This window comes from Acinonyx jubatus, chromosome A1 (genome assembly GCF_027475565.1).
Source record: "Acinonyx jubatus isolate Ajub_Pintada_27869175 chromosome A1, VMU_Ajub_asm_v1.0, whole genome shotgun sequence".
In the NCBI taxonomy this organism is placed as follows: Eukaryota; Metazoa; Chordata; class Mammalia; order Carnivora; family Felidae; genus Acinonyx; species Acinonyx jubatus.
In genome coordinates this window covers 171,148,641-171,166,695 of record NC_069380.1, presented here as the reverse complement: position 1 = coordinate 171,166,695, position 18,055 = coordinate 171,148,641, and the positions used below count along the sequence as shown (strand labels likewise).

The 18,055-nt window shown below is 57.9% G+C and overlaps 1 protein-coding gene across 2 annotated transcripts in view; it reads left to right on the top strand.

Annotated features, from left to right (window-relative positions):
- The window catches only part of UNC5A (unc-5 netrin receptor A), a 61,809-nt gene that overhangs the window by 42,350 nt on the left and 1,404 nt on the right, over positions 1-18,055 (top strand). Inside the window, exons 2-15 of one of the 2 annotated variants that reach the window (XM_027035305.2) lie at positions 3,662-3,883; positions 9,041-9,184; positions 9,449-9,552; positions 9,699-9,879; positions 10,528-10,695; positions 11,265-11,429; positions 12,383-12,571; positions 12,673-12,975; positions 15,778-15,865; positions 16,116-16,284; positions 16,440-16,673; positions 16,780-16,929; positions 17,002-17,166; positions 17,842-18,020. In XM_027035305.2, coding sequence (XP_026891106.1) covers positions 3,662-3,883; positions 9,041-9,184; positions 9,449-9,552; positions 9,699-9,879; positions 10,528-10,695; positions 11,265-11,429; positions 12,383-12,571; positions 12,673-12,975; positions 15,778-15,865; positions 16,116-16,284; positions 16,440-16,673; positions 16,780-16,929; positions 17,002-17,166; positions 17,842-18,020 — 2,461 coding nt within the window. The remainder of the gene's footprint in view (positions 1-3,661; positions 3,884-9,040; positions 9,185-9,448; positions 9,553-9,698; positions 9,880-10,527; positions 10,696-11,264; positions 11,430-12,382; positions 12,572-12,672; positions 12,976-15,777; positions 15,866-16,115; positions 16,285-16,439; positions 16,674-16,779; positions 16,930-17,001; positions 17,167-17,841; positions 18,021-18,055) is intronic. The other variant, XM_027035324.2, reaches the window with a different exon arrangement.

Below are 18,055 nucleotides of genomic sequence, written 5' to 3'. Positions count from 1 at the left end.
CGCCTTGAGCTGAGCGGCAGGGATCAGGGATGGATAGGCTGGCTGAAGACAAAGCCCTTAGCCACCCACATGTTTCTCTTGCGGTAAGAGTTACAGCACCAGTGAGGACAGGCCATAGATGCAGAGAGGGCAAAATCATATTGTGGTTTCCTGGGAGAGTGAGGTGGGAACCCCTCTTTCCAGAGGAAGCGACAATGGAGCTGGGCCCTGAGGAGAAGGTAGGAAAGTGCTGGCAAAGGAGGGAGGAGGGGTGTTTGAGACAGAGAAGACTGTGGGCCAAGACCTGGAGGTGGTGAGGGAGGTGCCTAGGAGGGATCAATAGGTGTCTCTGCACAGAAAGGCTGGTGAGTTGTCTGTGCCAGAAGACTCAGGGATGTCAACCAAAAGCATTTGGCTTATCCTGAAACAGCTGTGGGAGCCAGGCACACAATAGAAACTAGAAGAGGCAGGCCTGGGCTAGAGCAATAGGGAGTGGCGGGGACTGGGGCAAACTAGAGAGCTTGTGCCCTGTGGAAAAGGTCATAGATCATTTGGGCCTGAGCATGCACTGCTTGATGTTATTTTTCTTAGACAAGTACAGGATTCAGGTGAAAGAGAAAGTTGCTTACTCTAGTGGCCTGTGACATGGAGCGGGAGGGACCCAAGGCTCATGCGCTGCCTTAGTTCAGGCAAGAGGCCTAACTGGGACAGTGAGGGGTCAGGTAGATCACAGGTGCTGACCACAGGGTGGAGGGCACATGGTGAGCTTCAGGGCCAGAGGAGGGGAGGCCAGCTCTGGCCACCTAGGAAACATCTAGTAGCTCCAAGAGGACGTCCAATGGGGCCTGAATTTACCCCTACCTATGGCCTTAAGAGTGTCCTTGATAGAGGGCATAGCTGCAGCCTGGAGGGTGCCCCCTGGGTCCACCTAGTAAATGCCTCCCCTCAGGGTGAGGAGGGGAGGCCGCACCAGCGTGGCGTGACGGAGGCCCTGGAGAAGTGAGCTATGTCCCTTATTGGTCACAGTACATTTATTTTTCATTAGCAGTTAAATGCAGACATGAGGGATTGTGCTGGGTTCAGCGGGCAGCTGACGTGAGCAGTGCTTGGCGCCGCGATCAATAGGGAGGCTTGAGGGCCACTCACTGCCCATATCCCTGGCCGGGACCCCTGCCCACCCAGCCCCGAGCCAGTAGGCAGGCACGGGCCATTGCAGACCATTGCTTTGAGCTGCTGGGAGGTGATGCACAGGGAAGCCCTGAGCCTGCCACTGGGGGCTCCCATTCCCTGCTGGACCAGCCCCCTGTGGGCCCCACTCAGAGGTCAAGCTTGGCCATCCTCTGTGCAGCCCTGGGTCTGTGGAGATACTGTGTCTAGAGACGTCACTGGGCCTACCAGCTCCCCATTCAGGCCCATACTCAGGAGCCCATGCTCTCCTTCAGAGTCCTAATCTTAGGAGGCCTGAGCCTGACTCAGTCCTGCCCTTGGCTGGGTAACAGTGAAGAGCAAGTGTAACAACAGAAGAGTCATGAGGTGGCCACCGGACATTTTGTGAATCCAGGGCCCAAACCTGGGGGTCTGAAGTAAGTGACTTTCCCCTGGGACCCCAGATTCCCCATCTGTAAGATGTCTAGATGGCTCCTCCCCTCCACCCCTCCACGTTCCTCAACCTCAGATAGACCCCCAGAGGGCACTGGCAGAGCCCCAAGGAGGTGTTGCAGGATGGGGCAGGATGGGGAAAGGTGAGCTTTGTTTTCCTCGCTGCAAGTGTGGTTCTGAGGCAGGTCGGCCTTCATCTTGGAGCTTGTACAGGGAAGTGCAAGGGCGGCTTCCAAAAAGAGTTCACAACAGGAAGAGATAAGCTGAGGAGAGGCCATGGTCTTGAGGGGGAGGTGGCAGATGATGGCCCTGCGGCAGATGCTGTCTTGCTGAGCCAGCAATGCCCTCCACCTCCCTGTGTCCCTCCCACACAAGGGCATGACTCCCCGCCCCCATCCTGAGGGCAAGGCATCTGAGGCTCTGTGCCTCAGTTTCCTCATCAGCCTTCAACCACGAAGACATTGCTATGAGTGCCTTTTCTCATTTCATTCTCACAACAGCCTAGGAATGGCGTGACCCATCTGGCAGGCAGGGAGACAGGCTGAGAGTGGGCTGGCATGCCTGAAGAAGTCACACCAGGCTTCAGCCTCTCAACGGGCATTCCCGTTCCCAGCTCACCTGAGCTGGCCCAGGACACCTACAGGACCAGGCGCGGATCCCCTCCCCAAAATCAATCTTGGGGTGGAGGGCAGACTCCCACCTTGGAAAGAGAGGGACCTTGTGCTAAACAGCAGAGAAAGGGCACTGGATGCCCTCTGGGCAGAGAAAGATCAAGGCCCAAGGAGCCAGGACTCCTTGTGTTAGAAGCCCTTTGTGAGTTTTGGAGTGCTCTCCAAAAGGGTAGACTAGACAGTAGAGAACCCAAGAGGTAGACCACATGAGGCCCTTCCAGACTCTCCCGAGGGGCAGACAGGACCTCAGTGTCACAGATGACAAAACGGCTATCTCACCCAAGGTCACCTCTAGCAAGGAGCAGAGCTGGTCTCTGAAGCCCATGTTCTTCCCTCTTTATGGCCAGAGGCCACTGTTTGTTGTCAGGGTGGCTTGTGGGGGAAATCATAGTAGCCCTGAGGGAAACCAGGCTGTTGAGGGCCTATTTGGCGGGCACCTAGCTGGAGGCGGAGGGCACCCCCACTCCATCCTCCCACTGCCTCCCAATTCACCCTTCTCCACCCTCCCAGGGTCCTGCTGGCCCAACAGACCATCAGACTGCCTGGCGGAGGGCGGGGGGAGGGGTGGGGAGGTTACCTCCACCAAAGCCTCAGAGCCAATTACCTGTGTAATTAGCAACAAATGACTTGTGGGATGGTTGTGGTTTTCAGTTAAAATTAGAAGGAAGCCCAGATTCAGGTCTCCTTGAAGGGGTGGGACATGGCCTAGGTCCCTCAGGCTCCCAGACACACTCTCCTGGCTCCCACCCTGCCTGGGCCCAGCCAGCAGTCCAGGCTCTCCCCCCACCCTGGGGCCTCTCCTGTCGCACTGCCACCAGCACCAGCACCAGCCCCCTCCGCCATGTCTCCCCTCATAGCTGCCCCCTCCCCTCCTTCATTCACATGCTATTTTCTGAGCGCCTCCTACTTACCAGAATGGAGATGAGCCCAGAAGTGGCCCTGGAGGCAGCCGGGGCAAGAGAGGAAGGGACCCTGCCCTCCCCCACCCTGGGCTGCCCACCTGCTCTGCCAGGGTCCTCTCCGTCCCTCTGGCTTTCTCTGGACCTCCAAGGGTGGTGGGCTGCCTCACCAGATCCCTGAACTTCTACCAGAGTAATAATGAGCCCTAACTGCTGCTCTGTGTAGAGGGCATCCTAAGGGCTGGGACTTCTGCCCTTGTCTCATTTCATCTCTCTATAGTCTTCAGAAGTGGGTGGGATTCCCCCATTTTACAGAGGGGACGCTGAGGCTCAGGGGAGCATTCGGTAGCCTAGATTGCTGGGCTGGAAGTGGCAGCCTGGCCTCACTCTCCTCCCATCAGCCACACCCGCTGCCTTCCCATGGCCCAACCTCAGCACCTATATGGGCACGTAGCCCCCAAGGGCCCTGAAAGGCTGGCCCCGGCTCACCTTCCCTCTTTGCCCCTGCTGCAGGTGCCCAACAGAGTGCCACGGTGGCCAACCCAGTACCCGGCGCCAACCCAGACCTGCTTCCTCACTTCCTGGTGGAGCCCGAGGATGTATACATCGTCAAGAACAAGCCGGTGCTGCTGGTGTGCAAGGCCATGCCTGCCACGCAGATCTTCTTCAAGTGCAACGGGGAGTGGGTACGCCAGGTGGACCATGTGATAGAGCGCAGCACGGACGACAGCAGCGGTGAGGCCAGGCTGGGGGGCCAGGCAGGGCCAGTTAATGGGGAAGTGAGTCTCAGCCTCGGAAAAAATGGAGGCCCAGAATGGGGCTTGCAGTTACCCCTGGCTGCACACCTGTGAGCAGGAGGACAGGATATAACCAACTCTGGCCACCACCCCAAGCCCCCAGAAGAGGCAGGATTCCCATACCTCACACCCCCTATATATACACCGAGGCCTTCTCCAGGAGACCCCACCCTCACCAGAACTCACCACCTGGGAAGTGGGTTAGTGAGTAAAAGGGAAGCCCCCTACAAATGCCCCAGGAGGCTATGGTTGGAGAGGCAGATGCCCACCACTGCATCTGAGCCTGGTCTGGGCCACGGGCAGCCTGGCGAGAAGTGCCAGCAAAGAGAGTTTGGACGGAGTAGGTCCCAGATAATGAGGACGTGACACTCTGATCTCTGTGCCCCCATTCATTCTTCACACATTCCCTGAGCCCCCACTTTCATGCTGGGGACACAGCCACCACCTACAGAGAGCCCCGGCCCCTGCAGAGAGGTGGGCAGCATGGGGACCTCTCAGTGAGTTCTGGGGGCTATGGCAGCAAGAGGAAAGCATGAATGAGGCTTCTCAGGGGAGGTGACATGGAAACAAAAGGGTTATGAGAGCTGGTCAGGGAAAGAACAGGGGAACAGCATTCTAGGAAAGGGGCTCAGCAGGAGCAAAGGCTTTGGGTCAGAGAGGTGGGCATACTGGTCAGGGTCAGGAGGGAGGGTATGAGGTGTGCATAGGTAACAGTGGTACCATCTGGGAGACTCACATCTCGGGCTCTGGAGTGAGGTCACAGTCCTGTGGGATTTCAGAATGCCAAGTGAGGTGGCCAGAGCTATGAGTGACACTTGGGGCCCATGGGGGTTGGGGTGCTGATGGAAGGGGCAGACGCAGAGATGCTAAGGAGAGGGAACCAGTGAGACTGAGCTGAGACATGGAGGGAGGGGTTCCAGAGACAGAGGGCAGACTCAAGAAGTGCCCTTTCTGTGGGACACCCCATTTCCTGCCTTAGGCAGCAAGCAGCCAGTGGGGATTGGGCAGAGAGCCTTTGTTTGGGGTCCAGCACTCTCCAAGAGCAGGCCTAGTGGAGCTGACTATAGCCTCTCCTCCTCCTCACTGTTTGGACCCCAAATAAGTCCATTTCCTCTTCCTTCACCTTGGCACTTTGTGAAGCCCCCACACATGAGGAGCCCCTCAGGTTGAATCCCGAGACATAGCACGCATCCTGGGGGGTACAGCCACCAGAGTGAGGCCAGAGCAGCAGTGCAGATGAAGACAGGCAGGCCATGCCCAGGACAACTCACACAGATGTCAAGGCAGGCAAGAGACCCCAGACCTAGAGGGGTGGCCCATGCCACCAGGCAGGAGGGTCTGGGTATTCCAGAGAAGATTCCAGAGGATACTTTCTAAGCATGAATCTTAAAACCTCCTGGAACAAGCATTTCCGAGGCCAAAGGACCAGAAGGTGCAAATGCAGGAATGGTAGCCGGCCTGCGGAGACCCCGGTATGGGCAGAAAGAGTGGGCCTGGGGGGCAGGCAGCAGAACATAGGGTTGTGACTGCACTAGAACTCTGTGGAAAGTTGGTGCTGGGAAGAGGGAGACTAAAGGAAGGGGCCCTGCCTAGGAGAACTTGGAAGCTCTCACAATAATGGGGATGTGAGCAAATGAGCCCTGAGTTTTGGCAGAGGGTGATTTAGTCCTCAGAACCAACCTGTCATGTTACAGATGGCTCTGACTCATCCAGGGCCCCAAAAGGGCTCCAAACAAGCATTCTGGTCCCTAGAAGCCACACCCGACTTTCCCCTACAAGACTCAGCAGGGGCTGGTCTCCTTCCCACCAAGCATCAGCTCCCCAGTCAATGATTCCTGCCCAGGCCCTTGAGCTCTGCAGTGCCCTGGCCTCCACACAGCTGCTGCCTGCAGCTGTTTTTCTTGCAGTCCTCAGAGGTTAACTGAGGACCTGCACTGTGCCAGGCCTAGGTTAGCCCCCAAGATGATCCCCCACCTTCAGACCCCAGCAGAGGTATCAGAAACCTCCCTGGCCCTGCAGCTTTAGAACCTGGTGGCAGTGTCTGCCTCCCCTCACTGGGCCTGTTTCCTCATCTGTAAAATGGGGTAGGGGGGCTGGTAGGTTGGTGGGGGAAGCCATGAGATCTCATGCACCCTGTATGAGCCCGGCTCCAGGCCTTTCCTCTCTCCCTACTCCACACCCAGGGCCCAGCACCATTTTGAGTCCTCCCACTGCTGTGGCAGATCCCTCAGGGAAAGGACATGTGAGGAGGAGGAGGAAGCTACAGTCGGAGACCTGCCTTCCTGCATCGTTCAGGGCCTGTCTAGAACTCCTTAGAAGGCTCTAGGCCAGCCTCCTGCTGCTCCCAGCCTCTCCTTCCAGGTGTCCCCACACACCCCTCCTTGTCTCCTACCATCAGGAATTCTGGAATCCATGGCTTGGCTGAGACCCAGGTTAATGCCTGCATAGCAGTCATAGACTGGGTCACACATGCCAAGAGCCTCCACCCCAGAGTCCCCAAGAGTCTGCTCTGGTCTTGCTCCCTTCAAACCAGGCAGAGAGCAGAGCTCATGGGGACATATTTGCCCATAATCACTGGGGCCCTCTCCTGCCCTGAGCATCCATACTCAAGCCTCCCATGGCCAGCATATCCAAATTTGTATTGATCTTGTTGATTTTTCAACCCAAAGTGATTGAGTGCTTTGAGAAGAGATAAGCTCACAAACAGATGTCACTGCAGTGGGCAGTGGTGTCATGCAGACACTGAGACCAAAGACCCTGCCCCAGGAATGTTCTGTGGTCAGGCAGATATGGTAGAGTCATAGGTCAGCACAGATCCTTAGCCCCACCCATTCCTGTGTGGGTAGCTGGGTGGACATCTCAGGAGACAGCACCCCTGTCTTCACCTGACTTGTCCCCAGTTCCCATCCAGAAAGCCAGGAGGAGAGACCAAGCCTGAAAACCCTCAAACCCAAACCTGCTGATGCTATAAAAGCCCCAGATCTGTGAAGCCAAGCATTGTGCGTTAAACAAGCTGGTTATTAGAAGCAGACTGGCGAGAACATGAGAACCTAAGCCCAAACTTGGCCTCAGAGCCCCAACCCCACCCCGCTAACCCTCCACCTCCCAAAAATACTCAGCACACCCACACTGGGGCCTCCCCATGTGCCCACAGCATTCACACACCCACTCACACCCCACACACTCTGGGGCCAGCAGGGACCATGCATCCTTTCTCTCCTGGCATCTGCTTGGTGATCTGCAGGGAGGAAGGCACTGTCTTCACATCCAGGACCAGCAGGACAGGGTCTGGGTCTGGATCTCCCCCTAAGTCCACCAGCTTCCTGGAGCATATGGTGCTTGAGGCCACTGCCTGGATCTGGGACATCGTGGACAAACTTGGCCCTCCTTCATGGCAGCAGGAAGGAGATGAGGGGGTGGCAGTGGCAGGACAGAGAGGGGAGGAGATGGGGAGAAAGAAATAGGAGTGCTTAAATTTAGTGCCGTTCTCCCCAGACTGAGTTTCCTGAGCTCCCACCACCACCGTGGGGGATGGAACAGTCCATCCATCCATAGACCTGTCCATTCAGGAAATGTACCCAGTTCAGAATGTTCTGGAAGTCTCTCACCATTAACCCCCGAAGCTTAGAGCAGGAGGGCCCTGTCTCCACCCCCAAGTGTATGCACAGCTCCTTCTCTGATGCCCCAAGACTCTAGTGTGCTTGACAGGTAGCTGGAGCCCAGGGTCCTTCTACTATACACACACCCTATGAGGGACCCCCAGTTCTCAGCCTCACCCTACCCCCAGAGAATGCACACATCCTTCGCCTTAGAGAGAAGGGGTGCCAGGCAGTGCCCAGAACAGAGGGAGCTCAGCCATGATGACCTTGGCCAGAGGTCTCCTGTGAGAACTTGCTAGGGGCAGGGGCAAGTGAGAAAAATCTGGGGGCCCAGTGTGGGAGCTGGAGAGACTCATGAGGAGGGGTGTGGGCAGAGGTCAGAGAAAGACATGTTAGAGAAATTAAGGGGGAAAACAGCCTCCCGGCCTGTCTGCTCAGCTGGGCTGCTGGTCTCCCTGCAATGCAGCCCTAATTGAATTTCTCTGTTAACAATGGAAACACGTTGGTTGCCCGGCCTCTCTCCCTCTTTCTGATAAGCCAATGACCCGAGGGAAATTGGGGTCAGGAGGAGGAGAAATTGGAAACAGTCTTTTTTCACTCCTGAGGACACTGGTTTTGGCCAAGGGCCAGGGGCCCAAAGGACGGCAGGCATTCCATCCCTTCTGGGTCCTCAGAGGATCTGGGCCCCTCCCCTGGGGCTCCCAGGTGTGGCAGAGGACAGGGGGGCTGAGTCTGTCTTTGAGAGGGGTCTCTTCAGCCCAGCCCAGTTGGGGCAGAGAGGGTCCCAGATACTCATCACTAGCCAGCTTCACCTTTGCAGACTGCCCCCTCACCCTCACCAGCATTCTTTCTTGAGATGGGCAAGTCACTGCCTCTCTAAGCCTCTGTTTCCTTATCCATGGAGTGGGAGCAATGCCGACCAAGGGAGTAGATTGAAGAAAATAAGCTAGCTTGTGGGAAACCCTGGCTAAGCCCCAGGGGTCTATTATCATACTACATAATCGCTGTAATTATATTGTTAATAGCTGTTACTATATTATCACATGTCAGGATCTACCTGCTAACCCCAGGGAGGTGAACCAGATCCTTCTTCACCTTTTTTTTTTTTTTTTTCTTAATACACAAAAGCCCCAGGGCTCTCCTATCTACCTCACCCTTTCTGCCTTGGGTCCTTGAAGGCCAGCCCCTGTAGCCCAAAGCTCCTCTGTGCTGTTGTCTCTGAAACAACAGGAAGCCCATTTAGAGACATTTCTGTGACTCCAGGGAGACAGGCCTGGGGTAAAAAGTATAATGAATGGAGGAGCTAAGGACTGGCTCCTGGCTTTCAGGAGGTATAAATAGAGTACCCCCTGGGGCTACCCCAGAGTTCCCTCCAGGCTGCTCCTTCTGAGCAGAGTGGCCATAGTGGTGTAGGGACCCCACACATCTGGACAGCAAGAACCGTGTGAGGCATGGCATGACTAGGACCCTGGCTACCCACCTCTCCTGCCCCCCAGGGCTGCCCGCCATGGAGGTCCGCATCAATGTCTCGAGGCAGCAGGTGGAAAAGGTGTTTGGGCTGGAGGAGTACTGGTGCCAGTGTGTGGCGTGGAGCTCCTCGGGCACCACCAAGAGTCAGAAGGCCTACATCCGCATTGCCTGTGAGTCCAGAGCCTAGCCCTTGGTCAGGGGTGGCCAGAGGGTATCACTAGGGGGAAGAGTCTGGTCAGAAAAACCTCAGGGCCTGCCTTGATGGGTGGAGAAATTGCCTCTGCACACAGCCCAGCCACCCCCATGTTCCCCCTGGTCACTTGGCACTTTCTCCTGCCACATGCCACAGCCCCTGCGGGACCAGGGTACAGGGCCAGCCAGGTGAAGCTGTCATGAGGCACTCAGGCTGGAGGACACTCTTGTTCTTCTCCCAGATTTGCGCAAGAACTTCGAGCAGGAGCCGCTGGCCAAGGAGGTGTCCCTGGAGCAGGGCATCGTGCTACCCTGCCGCCCACCAGAGGGCATCCCCCCGGCTGAGGTGAGAGGGACTCTGGTGCCCGCTCCGCAGGTGGGTAGGGCTCCCAGGTCTCAGGTCCTGCCTGCCCTGACGCCCCCAGGGGTTGCTCTCGCTCCAGGTAGGGCCAGCATGGGCGGGCAGTGCAGTGGCATGGCTCCCTCCCCCAGGTGGAGTGGCTCCGGAACGAGGACCTGGTGGACCCGTCCCTGGACCCCAATGTGTACATCACAAGGGAGCACAGCCTGGTGGTGCGACAGGCCCGCCTGGCCGACACGGCCAACTACACCTGCGTGGCCAAGAACATCGTAGCGCGTCGCCGCAGCGCCTCGGCTGCTGTCATCGTCTACGGTGGGCCCCAGCGCTGGTGGGGCAGAGGGGCTCCCGGGCATAGGGATATGGGGTGACGACATGTTGGTGGCTCCCCATGGAGCCAGGGACCAGTGGACCAGGCCATGGCCTCACTGGGAAGGACAGGGAGAGGGCTTGCTGTGGCTGTCTGGGAGCCGAGGGGCATGCCTGGGCAGAGTTGTGGGACAGGTGGTAGTCCTCTGTGGCTGGACCATCCCTTGGCTTACCTGTGGGCCAGGGACATCGTGCAGATGGAGATGAGGGCACAGGATGGGAGTCTAGAAAAAGTGACAGACTACAGCCCATGCTCCTGTGTCCCAGGTATGGGAAGTACAATGTTCCAGGCACCCTAGGAGCAGGCAGAAGGGGCGGGTGCAGGAGTTGCCTGCATGAAAGACTGGGCCAGGGCTGGCTGCCCTGAGTGCTTGCAGAACCTGCTGGGAGAAGGGGCTGTGGAGAGGATACTGCCAGGCCCTGGGGGCCGGTGAGCACAAGCATGGGCTCCCCTCCAGGGCTTCTTCACCAGCACAGCCACAGTCCGCCCATTTCCAGCTCACAGCCCCTCTGCCCTCCTGCCCTGGCCCCTGGGCCAGCGTGTCTGAGGAAGCCCCCCCGCTCCCTGACCCCAGTCCTTCTCTGTCCGGCCAGTGAACGGTGGGTGGTCGACGTGGACCGAGTGGTCCGTCTGCAGCGCCAGCTGTGGGCGCGGCTGGCAGAAACGGAGCCGGAGCTGCACCAACCCGGCGCCTCTCAACGGGGGTGCCTTCTGTGAGGGGCAGAATGTCCAGAAAACAGCCTGCGCCACCCTGTGCCCAGGTACCAGCGGCCGCCACCTCCCGCATCGCTCCTCACCACGCCATCTCCGTGCCCTGGCTCCATTGTGCCCACCAGCCTGCCCCCCATGGCTCCATCCCACCCGCCCACACGCAAGGCCAGGCTCAGTCCAAGGCTGGGATGGGGTTTAGTGTGATCGGAAGCAGGGCTTGGTCTGTGTCCAGGCTAGGCCTTGGCAGAGGGGCTGAGTCACAGAGGCTGAGGTACGATCAGGACAGGTACAGACAGTGTGGGGCAGGGGCAGGGCACCGCCTGAGGCTACAGAACCACCTATGCCTGGAATCAGAGGGTCATCGTGGGACCAAGTACCCTTGCTGCCCCAGGGCCAGGACGGCCCCATAGTGTGGATAGAGCAAAGCAGGCCCGGCATCATCGTGCCTCCTGTCATTAGCATGCGTCATCCAGGCCAGCTGGACACCAGAGGGTGTGCTCCTTACCACAGCATCGCACCTAGGTCTGGATGCCCAGCAGGGCCGCACTGGCAAACTGCCCAGGCTGGCTGCCCAGGCTAACTGCACCATCTCCTCTGTTCGTGTCTGTCTCTCATCTAGTCGATGGCAGCTGGAGCCCGTGGAGCAAGTGGTCGGCCTGTGGGCTCGACTGCACCCACTGGCGGAGTCGTGAGTGTTCTGACCCAGCTCCCCGCAATGGAGGTGAGGAGTGCCGGGGCGCTGACCTGGACACCCGAAATTGTACCAGCGACCTCTGTGTGCACAGTGAGTCCTCTCTGCCCCAGGAGTCCTCTTGAGTTTGCCAGGATTGGCCCTGATCAGCCCCCCTGCCACAGGCTGTATCCCCTTCTCCAAAGTTTAGGACCCTCGGGAACTCCCCATCCCTAACACACCCTAATACCTCTCTCACCTCTCATGAAACATGCATACGTGTGAACCTTTACCATGTACACCATGCCCCTGGATCCCCCTCCTCTCCTGCAGCTTCACCTCCACATGGTTCCCCAAGTGCACACAGAAGTCCTTTGGGGACACCAGGCTTGTGAGGCCTGTTAATTACAAGGCCATAACTAACAATTAAAGATCTCTGTTGGATTTTTTTCTCTAGAACACACCCTCCCCCATTCTTTCAATTAAAAACCTAATTATCTGTGTCAATTCCTTTCTGATGGACATTTCTTCTATTATGCAAAGCCCTTCTAAAATCAATATAAGCTTCCTCCAGGCAGTCAATCACCCCCTCCCCAGCCCTGCCTCAGGCCTGGGGAGGCAGACAAGAAGAAGAGCCCCAGCACCACTGCTTTTGGCCCAGGGACATGGCTAGGAACCAGATTGGCAGACCGCCCCCACCCCCCCCCCAAGAAGCAGATCCCCTACTTCGGGGATCCCAGGAGCTTCCGTTCAGCCCAGCAGCCCATTGGGGCTGTCCAGGGAAGTATCTTTTCCCCTCCTCCATCCTTCAGTAGCAGCAACCTCAGACCGAATGGAGCAGTGAGAGATGTGATTTGCCCAGAGTGACAGAGCATGGTAGTGGCAGGCAGATGCAGGACTGAGATGCACACATGCTGACTCCATGTTCCCTGCCACCCGTATCCCCAGCCCCGCTAGTGCTGATGCCCAAGGAGTGAGCGCCTCATCCTCCTGGGGTGTAGACCACTGACCTCTCCTTCCCGGCCTGCTGCACCCTGCCCCTCCCAAGGCCACGCTCTTTCCCGCAGCTGCTTCCGGGCCCGAGGACGTGGCCCTCTACGTGGGCCTAATTGCTGTGGCTGTGTGCCTCCTCCTGCTGCTGCTCGTCCTCATCCTTGTTTATTGCCGCAAGAAGGAAGGGCTAGACTCAGATGTGGCTGACTCGTCCATACTCACCTCAGGCTTCCAGCCTGTCAGCATCAAGCCCAGCAAAGCAGGTGGGGTGCCCCTCGCCCCTACTCCTGCCGGGCCCCCACACCAAGAGCTGCCCAAGAGATCACCTCAGTGCCACTCACTGAGTCTGTCTTTACCCTTGCAGACAATCCCCACCTGCTCACCATCCAGCCAGACCTCAGCACCACCACCACCACCTGCCAGGGCAGTCTGTGTCCCCGGCAGGACGGGCCAAGCCCTAAGTTCCAGCTCGCCAATGGGCACCTGCTCAGCCCGCTGGGTGGTGGGCGCCACACGCTGCACCACAGCTCACCCACCTCTGAGGCCGAGGACTTCGTCTCCCGCCTCTCTACCCAGAACTACTTCCGCTCCCTGCCCCGCGGCACCAGCAACATGACCTACGGGACCTTCAACTTCCTCGGGGGACGGCTGATGATCCCTAATACAGGTGGGAAGGACCCCAGAGTGCCCCGGGGAACTCTAAAAGGCAAGACTAGCCTTTGTGTCTCTCCTGGAGGAGGATGGGACAGCTCTGATGTTCTTCCTGTGCTGCTCAGCCTCATCCCAAGTGCTGAGCCAGGCCAGCAAGGAAAGGGGATAGAGTTTTGGAGAGGATCCAGTCGCGGCTGGCAGTAGGGCCGACACTGAGGCCATGGCCTGAGTGTCTCCCTTCTGTTACCTAAGGGACAGGACTTCTGTCCATTCATTTCCACAGTCAGCCAGCCTGTGTGTGCTGGACTCTACGTTGGACCCTGGGCCCAGAGGTAGGACAGGTGCCAGCCCCAAGGAGCTGGCAAACTAGTGGAGAGATGGCAGACCACAAACACCTGAACATGGCATCCCCCACCCACCACCTCGCGGAAACCCCTCTTGATAGAGAATCCACAGATCCCTTCCATAGTCATCCTTTTTTAAAGATTTTCAGTAATCTCTACTGAAGACCTTTTGAGGAAGTACAGCAGCCTCTGATGTTCCCACCTTGAAATTTTCTATCCCCTCAGCTGAGATGACCCCACATGCCCCTGATTTTCTTGCCCCTCTCCAGCTGCTCCTGGTGCCTGTTCCCTGAATGTAGGTGTTCCTGAGAGCTCCCTCCTGGCACCCTCTCGCCGAGCAGTTGCGCCTACTCCATGGCTTTAATCGCCATGTCTGTGCAGATCACTCCCACTCCTCCAGCCCCAGCCACATTTCTCCTGGGCGACAGAATCATACACCCAGCTGCCTCCTGGGCAGCTCCATCTGGATGTCTCACAGCACCTCAGATTCCTGATGCCTAAAACAGCACTGTCTCCCACCCTCCCCCAGAACTTCCTGCTTCCTGGCTTTCCCCACCTCAGGGACAGCAAAGTCAAGTGGCTCAGGCCAGAAACTGGAGGTCACCGTGACTTCCTGGTCTTTTTCACTTGTCCCCCCTCACCTCCACAACAGCTTTAGTCAGTCACACACCAATTCCATCATTCTTCCTCCTCAAATGTTTCTGCGTCCTCCTGGCTCTCCTCCCTACTGCCTTTTCGGGCTCAGGCCACCACACCTACCTCAAGCATTCACCCAATGACACCAGACTTAATCATGTCCCTCCCCTTCTCCAACTGCTTTGGGGGCTTCACAGTGCCCCCCACAAAGCCCACATGACACAGCCACAGTGTCCTGTCCCCTGCCAGCCAGCTACAGTGGCCTCTACCCTCCTATGCACTCTTTTCCTGCACGTGGCAGTCATGGTGGGCTCTCAGAACTCCAAGCACACCATGCTGCCCTTTGCACACACAGATCCCTCTGCCCCCATTCACTGACTCATCTGCTACTTCTCATTCAGGTCTTGGCCTGGCAGCTCTCCCTCTCTGTGCCTCATGTCCTCCTCACGGGGCTGCTAGGATGATGAGGTGAGATGGTCCATGTCAAGCTCTTAGGATAGGCACAGTGGGCACTCAGTGACCATCAGCCTCTCATTTCCCCTGGGGCAGGGGGGCTGCTGCTCCTCCCTGCTCTCCCCTAGCACCCTTAACCACCATCCACTTGTGTTTCTACCCACGGGGCTGACGCCTCATGAGAGCAGGGCCCATGGTTTTCCCTCACTGCCTCAAGTACTCAACATTAGCATTCATTGAATGAGTGTGCAAGTGTGTATACCTCTGCCACAGAGAGCATTCATATGTGGATCTCTGGAACTGCCACCAACACTGGCAGCCAGTAGCAGGAGGCAGCACAGAGCTGATGAAGGGAGCAGTAGCTGTAAATATGCCATCTCCTGGGCTTCAGTTTCTGGGAAGTAGTGATATTCCAAGTAGCCCATCTCAGAGTTACCCACTCGGAGCATAAATGTAAGCTTTTGGACTTGGTGGGATAAAGTCGTAGAATTCCTTCTCTTCCCTGGTCACTAGCCTCTGGAGCCCCTTCTGATGTAGGGACTCCCTGCCCTAAAAGAACAGGAAGGTGAAGTAGGACCACCCTTTGCCATCCCCCAGAGGAACTCTGCAGCTCCTGTTCCATTGTGCCTCCCCTGGAACCACTCCTCACTGAGCAGGCACTTTTGATGCTGCCCAGCAAGACCCTGCTATGGAAGTGAATCAGCCAGACAGAAGGATGTGTGTGCAAAGGCTCCCAAACGAGGGAAGGCTACCTAAGGACCCAAGTTGTTAAAGGCCCCAGCCCCATTTGTAGGGGCCACTGCCAAATGAGGAGCAAAGTCATGGTGGCCGAGAATGGCTATCCCCAAAGATGGCCAGGGCCGATGGAGAGGAGGAAAGCTTGAGCAGAGCAGGAGGGCAGGGCATCTAGGCAGAGGAGTGCTCAGGAAAGTGGCTCCAGAATGGCCAAGTATATGGCACAGGCTGTGCTGAAGAAGCTGCTGGAAAGGCAGTTGGGGTCATAGGTGAAGGGTCTTAAATGCCAGGTCAGGGAGCTGGACCTTATACTGGAGGCAGGGAAGGTTTTAAGCAGGGAGTGCCCTGGTCCCACCCAGTGCCTTTTGGGTGATGGGTCAGGTAGGTATAGCATACCTGACACATTTTGTTCCAGAGTTTTCTGTGCCCAGGCTAACTAAGCATGCTTGTCCCACCTGAGTTCTCTCAGCCTCTCTTGGGGCCACTAGGACTCATGGACAGCCTGGCAGTGCCTGTGGCACCTCTGTCCCCTAGGCCAGGCTGACACCGGTCAGTTCTCAAAGGGAGGCTCTGGTAGAGGCTGGCAGAGTGGGGTGTTTGGTGTCTTTGCAGCCCTGGTAAACCCCAGCCCTCCTCCCACTTTGTCACAGGGATCAGCCTCCTCATCCCCCCAGATGCCATACCCCGAGGAAAGATCTACGAGATCTACCTCACGCTGCACAAGCCGGAGGACGTGAGGTGTGGGCGCGGGCCCTGCTGCTGGGGCTGGGCGGGTTCTGCCCTCTGCCTTCAGTTACCATGACGCCCCTTGCCCACCCACTGTCAGACTTGGTCTGGCATAGCCATAGGGAGGGCAAGGAAGAACTGCCCATATAAGCTCCACCCAGCTCTGGGGCCACCAACCTGGGGTGCCGCTACCCTGCCCCAGCCAACGCCCAAGACAGCCCACTGATGCTTTTCCCTCCGCACCCATATTTCCCCACTTGAGGTTGCCCCTAGCTGGCTGCCAGACCCTGCTGAGTCCCATCGTTAGCTGCGGGCCCCCTGGAGTCCTGCTCACCCGGCCCGTCATCCTCGCCATGGACCACTGTGGGGAGCCCTGCCCGGAGAGCTGGAGCCTGCGCCTCAAAAAGCAGTCCTGTGAGGGCAGCTGGGAGGTGAGCAGGAACAGCCCTGAGCCCACCCACCTGAGCACGGGGCTCAGCGTGGAGCCTGGGCTTCCTATCTGGCCCTCGAGCCACCCTCTCCCCAGTCTGGCTGCTCCTCAGAGTTGTAGTTGGCCATGAGCTGACCCATCGGGCCCTGCCTGCAGGATGTGCTGCACCTGGGTGAGGAGGCACCCTCCCACCTCTACTACTGCCAGCTGGAGGCCGGCGCCTGCTATGTCTTCACCGAGCAGCTGGGCCGCTTTGCCCTGGTGGGAGAGGCCCTCAGCGTGGCCGCGACCAAGCGCCTCAAGCTGCTCCTGTTTGCCCCCGTGGCCTGCACCTCCCTTGAATACAACATCCGAGTCTACTGCCTACATGATACCCACGACGCACTCAAGGTACCGCGTGCCCCCACCCTGCCACGGGGAGGTCCTCTGGGAGGGGTGGCAGTGGGGAGGGTGCTCCAGGCCCCAGGCTCAGCTGACAACCTGGGGCACGCCGCAGGAGGTGGTACAGCTGGAGAAGCAGCTGGGAGGACAGCTGATCCAGGAACCTCGAGTCCTTCACTTCAAGGACAGTTACCACAACCTACGCTTGTCCATCCACGATGTGCCCAGCTCCCTGTGGAAGAGCAAGCTCCTCGTCAGCTACCAGGTGAGGGCGCTCAGGGTGCCTGGAGTGGGCACACCCGATGCCGGGCACGCCTGACGCAGCCTGTCTCCTCAGGAGATCCCCTTCTATCACATCTGGAATGGCACGCAGCAGTACCTGCACTGCACCTTCACCTTGGAGCGCGTCAGCCCCAGCACCAGTGATCTGGCCTGCAAGGTGTGGGTGTGGCAGGTGGAAGGCGATGGGCAGAGCTTCAATATCAACTTCAACATCACCAAGGTGGGCAGAAGGGGGCGTCAGCACTGCTGAAATGTGCCCGCACCCCCACCACCCTTCTCACTGGGCCTACCCTACCACCAAGCCCACCTCCTCCTAGAAACTGCTTAGCAGCTTCCTCCAAGTCTCCAGGGAGAGAGGTGCAGATGCAGACGGACAAATGCAGACAGATGCAATCACAATCTGACATGGGGTAGAGATGGAAGAAGATGTGGGAGCAGCAGGAGGAATAGACAGAGCCACCTGGGGGCCCTGGGGCTTCCAGGAGGAGGAACTTCGTACAGTGCCTTGAAGGATGAGTAAGAGACAGGCAGCAATGAGTGAAAAGGGGCAGTGGGAACTGAGTGTGGAGGACAAAGGCAGTGAGAAGAGTTCAGTGAGTTCTGAGTGGTCAGTAGAGGTGACCTGGGGAAGAGTGATGGGGAGAGAGGAGGAGAATGAGGCTAGACAGCTCTCCTGCTTACTGGCTGTGTGACTTTGGATAGGTCACCATACCTCTGAGGCTTGGGACCCTCTAAACTCTGGTGTGAGCAGGGCCCTGGCACACCAGGGGTGCCCAGGAAATTGCCCATGCTGCCCCTATGCTCTGAGGTGGTCTGGATACTCCCCCAGCTGGAGGTGGCAGTGGGCCTGGGCCATGAAAGTTCTAAGAGGCACCTCCACCCCTCCTTCCCCTAGGACACGAGATTTGCTGAGCTGCTGGCTCTGGAGAGTGAAGGGGGGGTCCCAGCCCTAGTGGGCCCCAGTGCCTTCAAGATCCCCTTCCTCATTCGGCAGAAGATCATTACCAGCCTTGACCCACCCTGTAGCCGTGGTGCCGACTGGCGGACTCTGGCGCAGAAACTCCACCTGGACAGGTGGGTGGGAGATGGGCAAGGAGGGGCTACAAAGG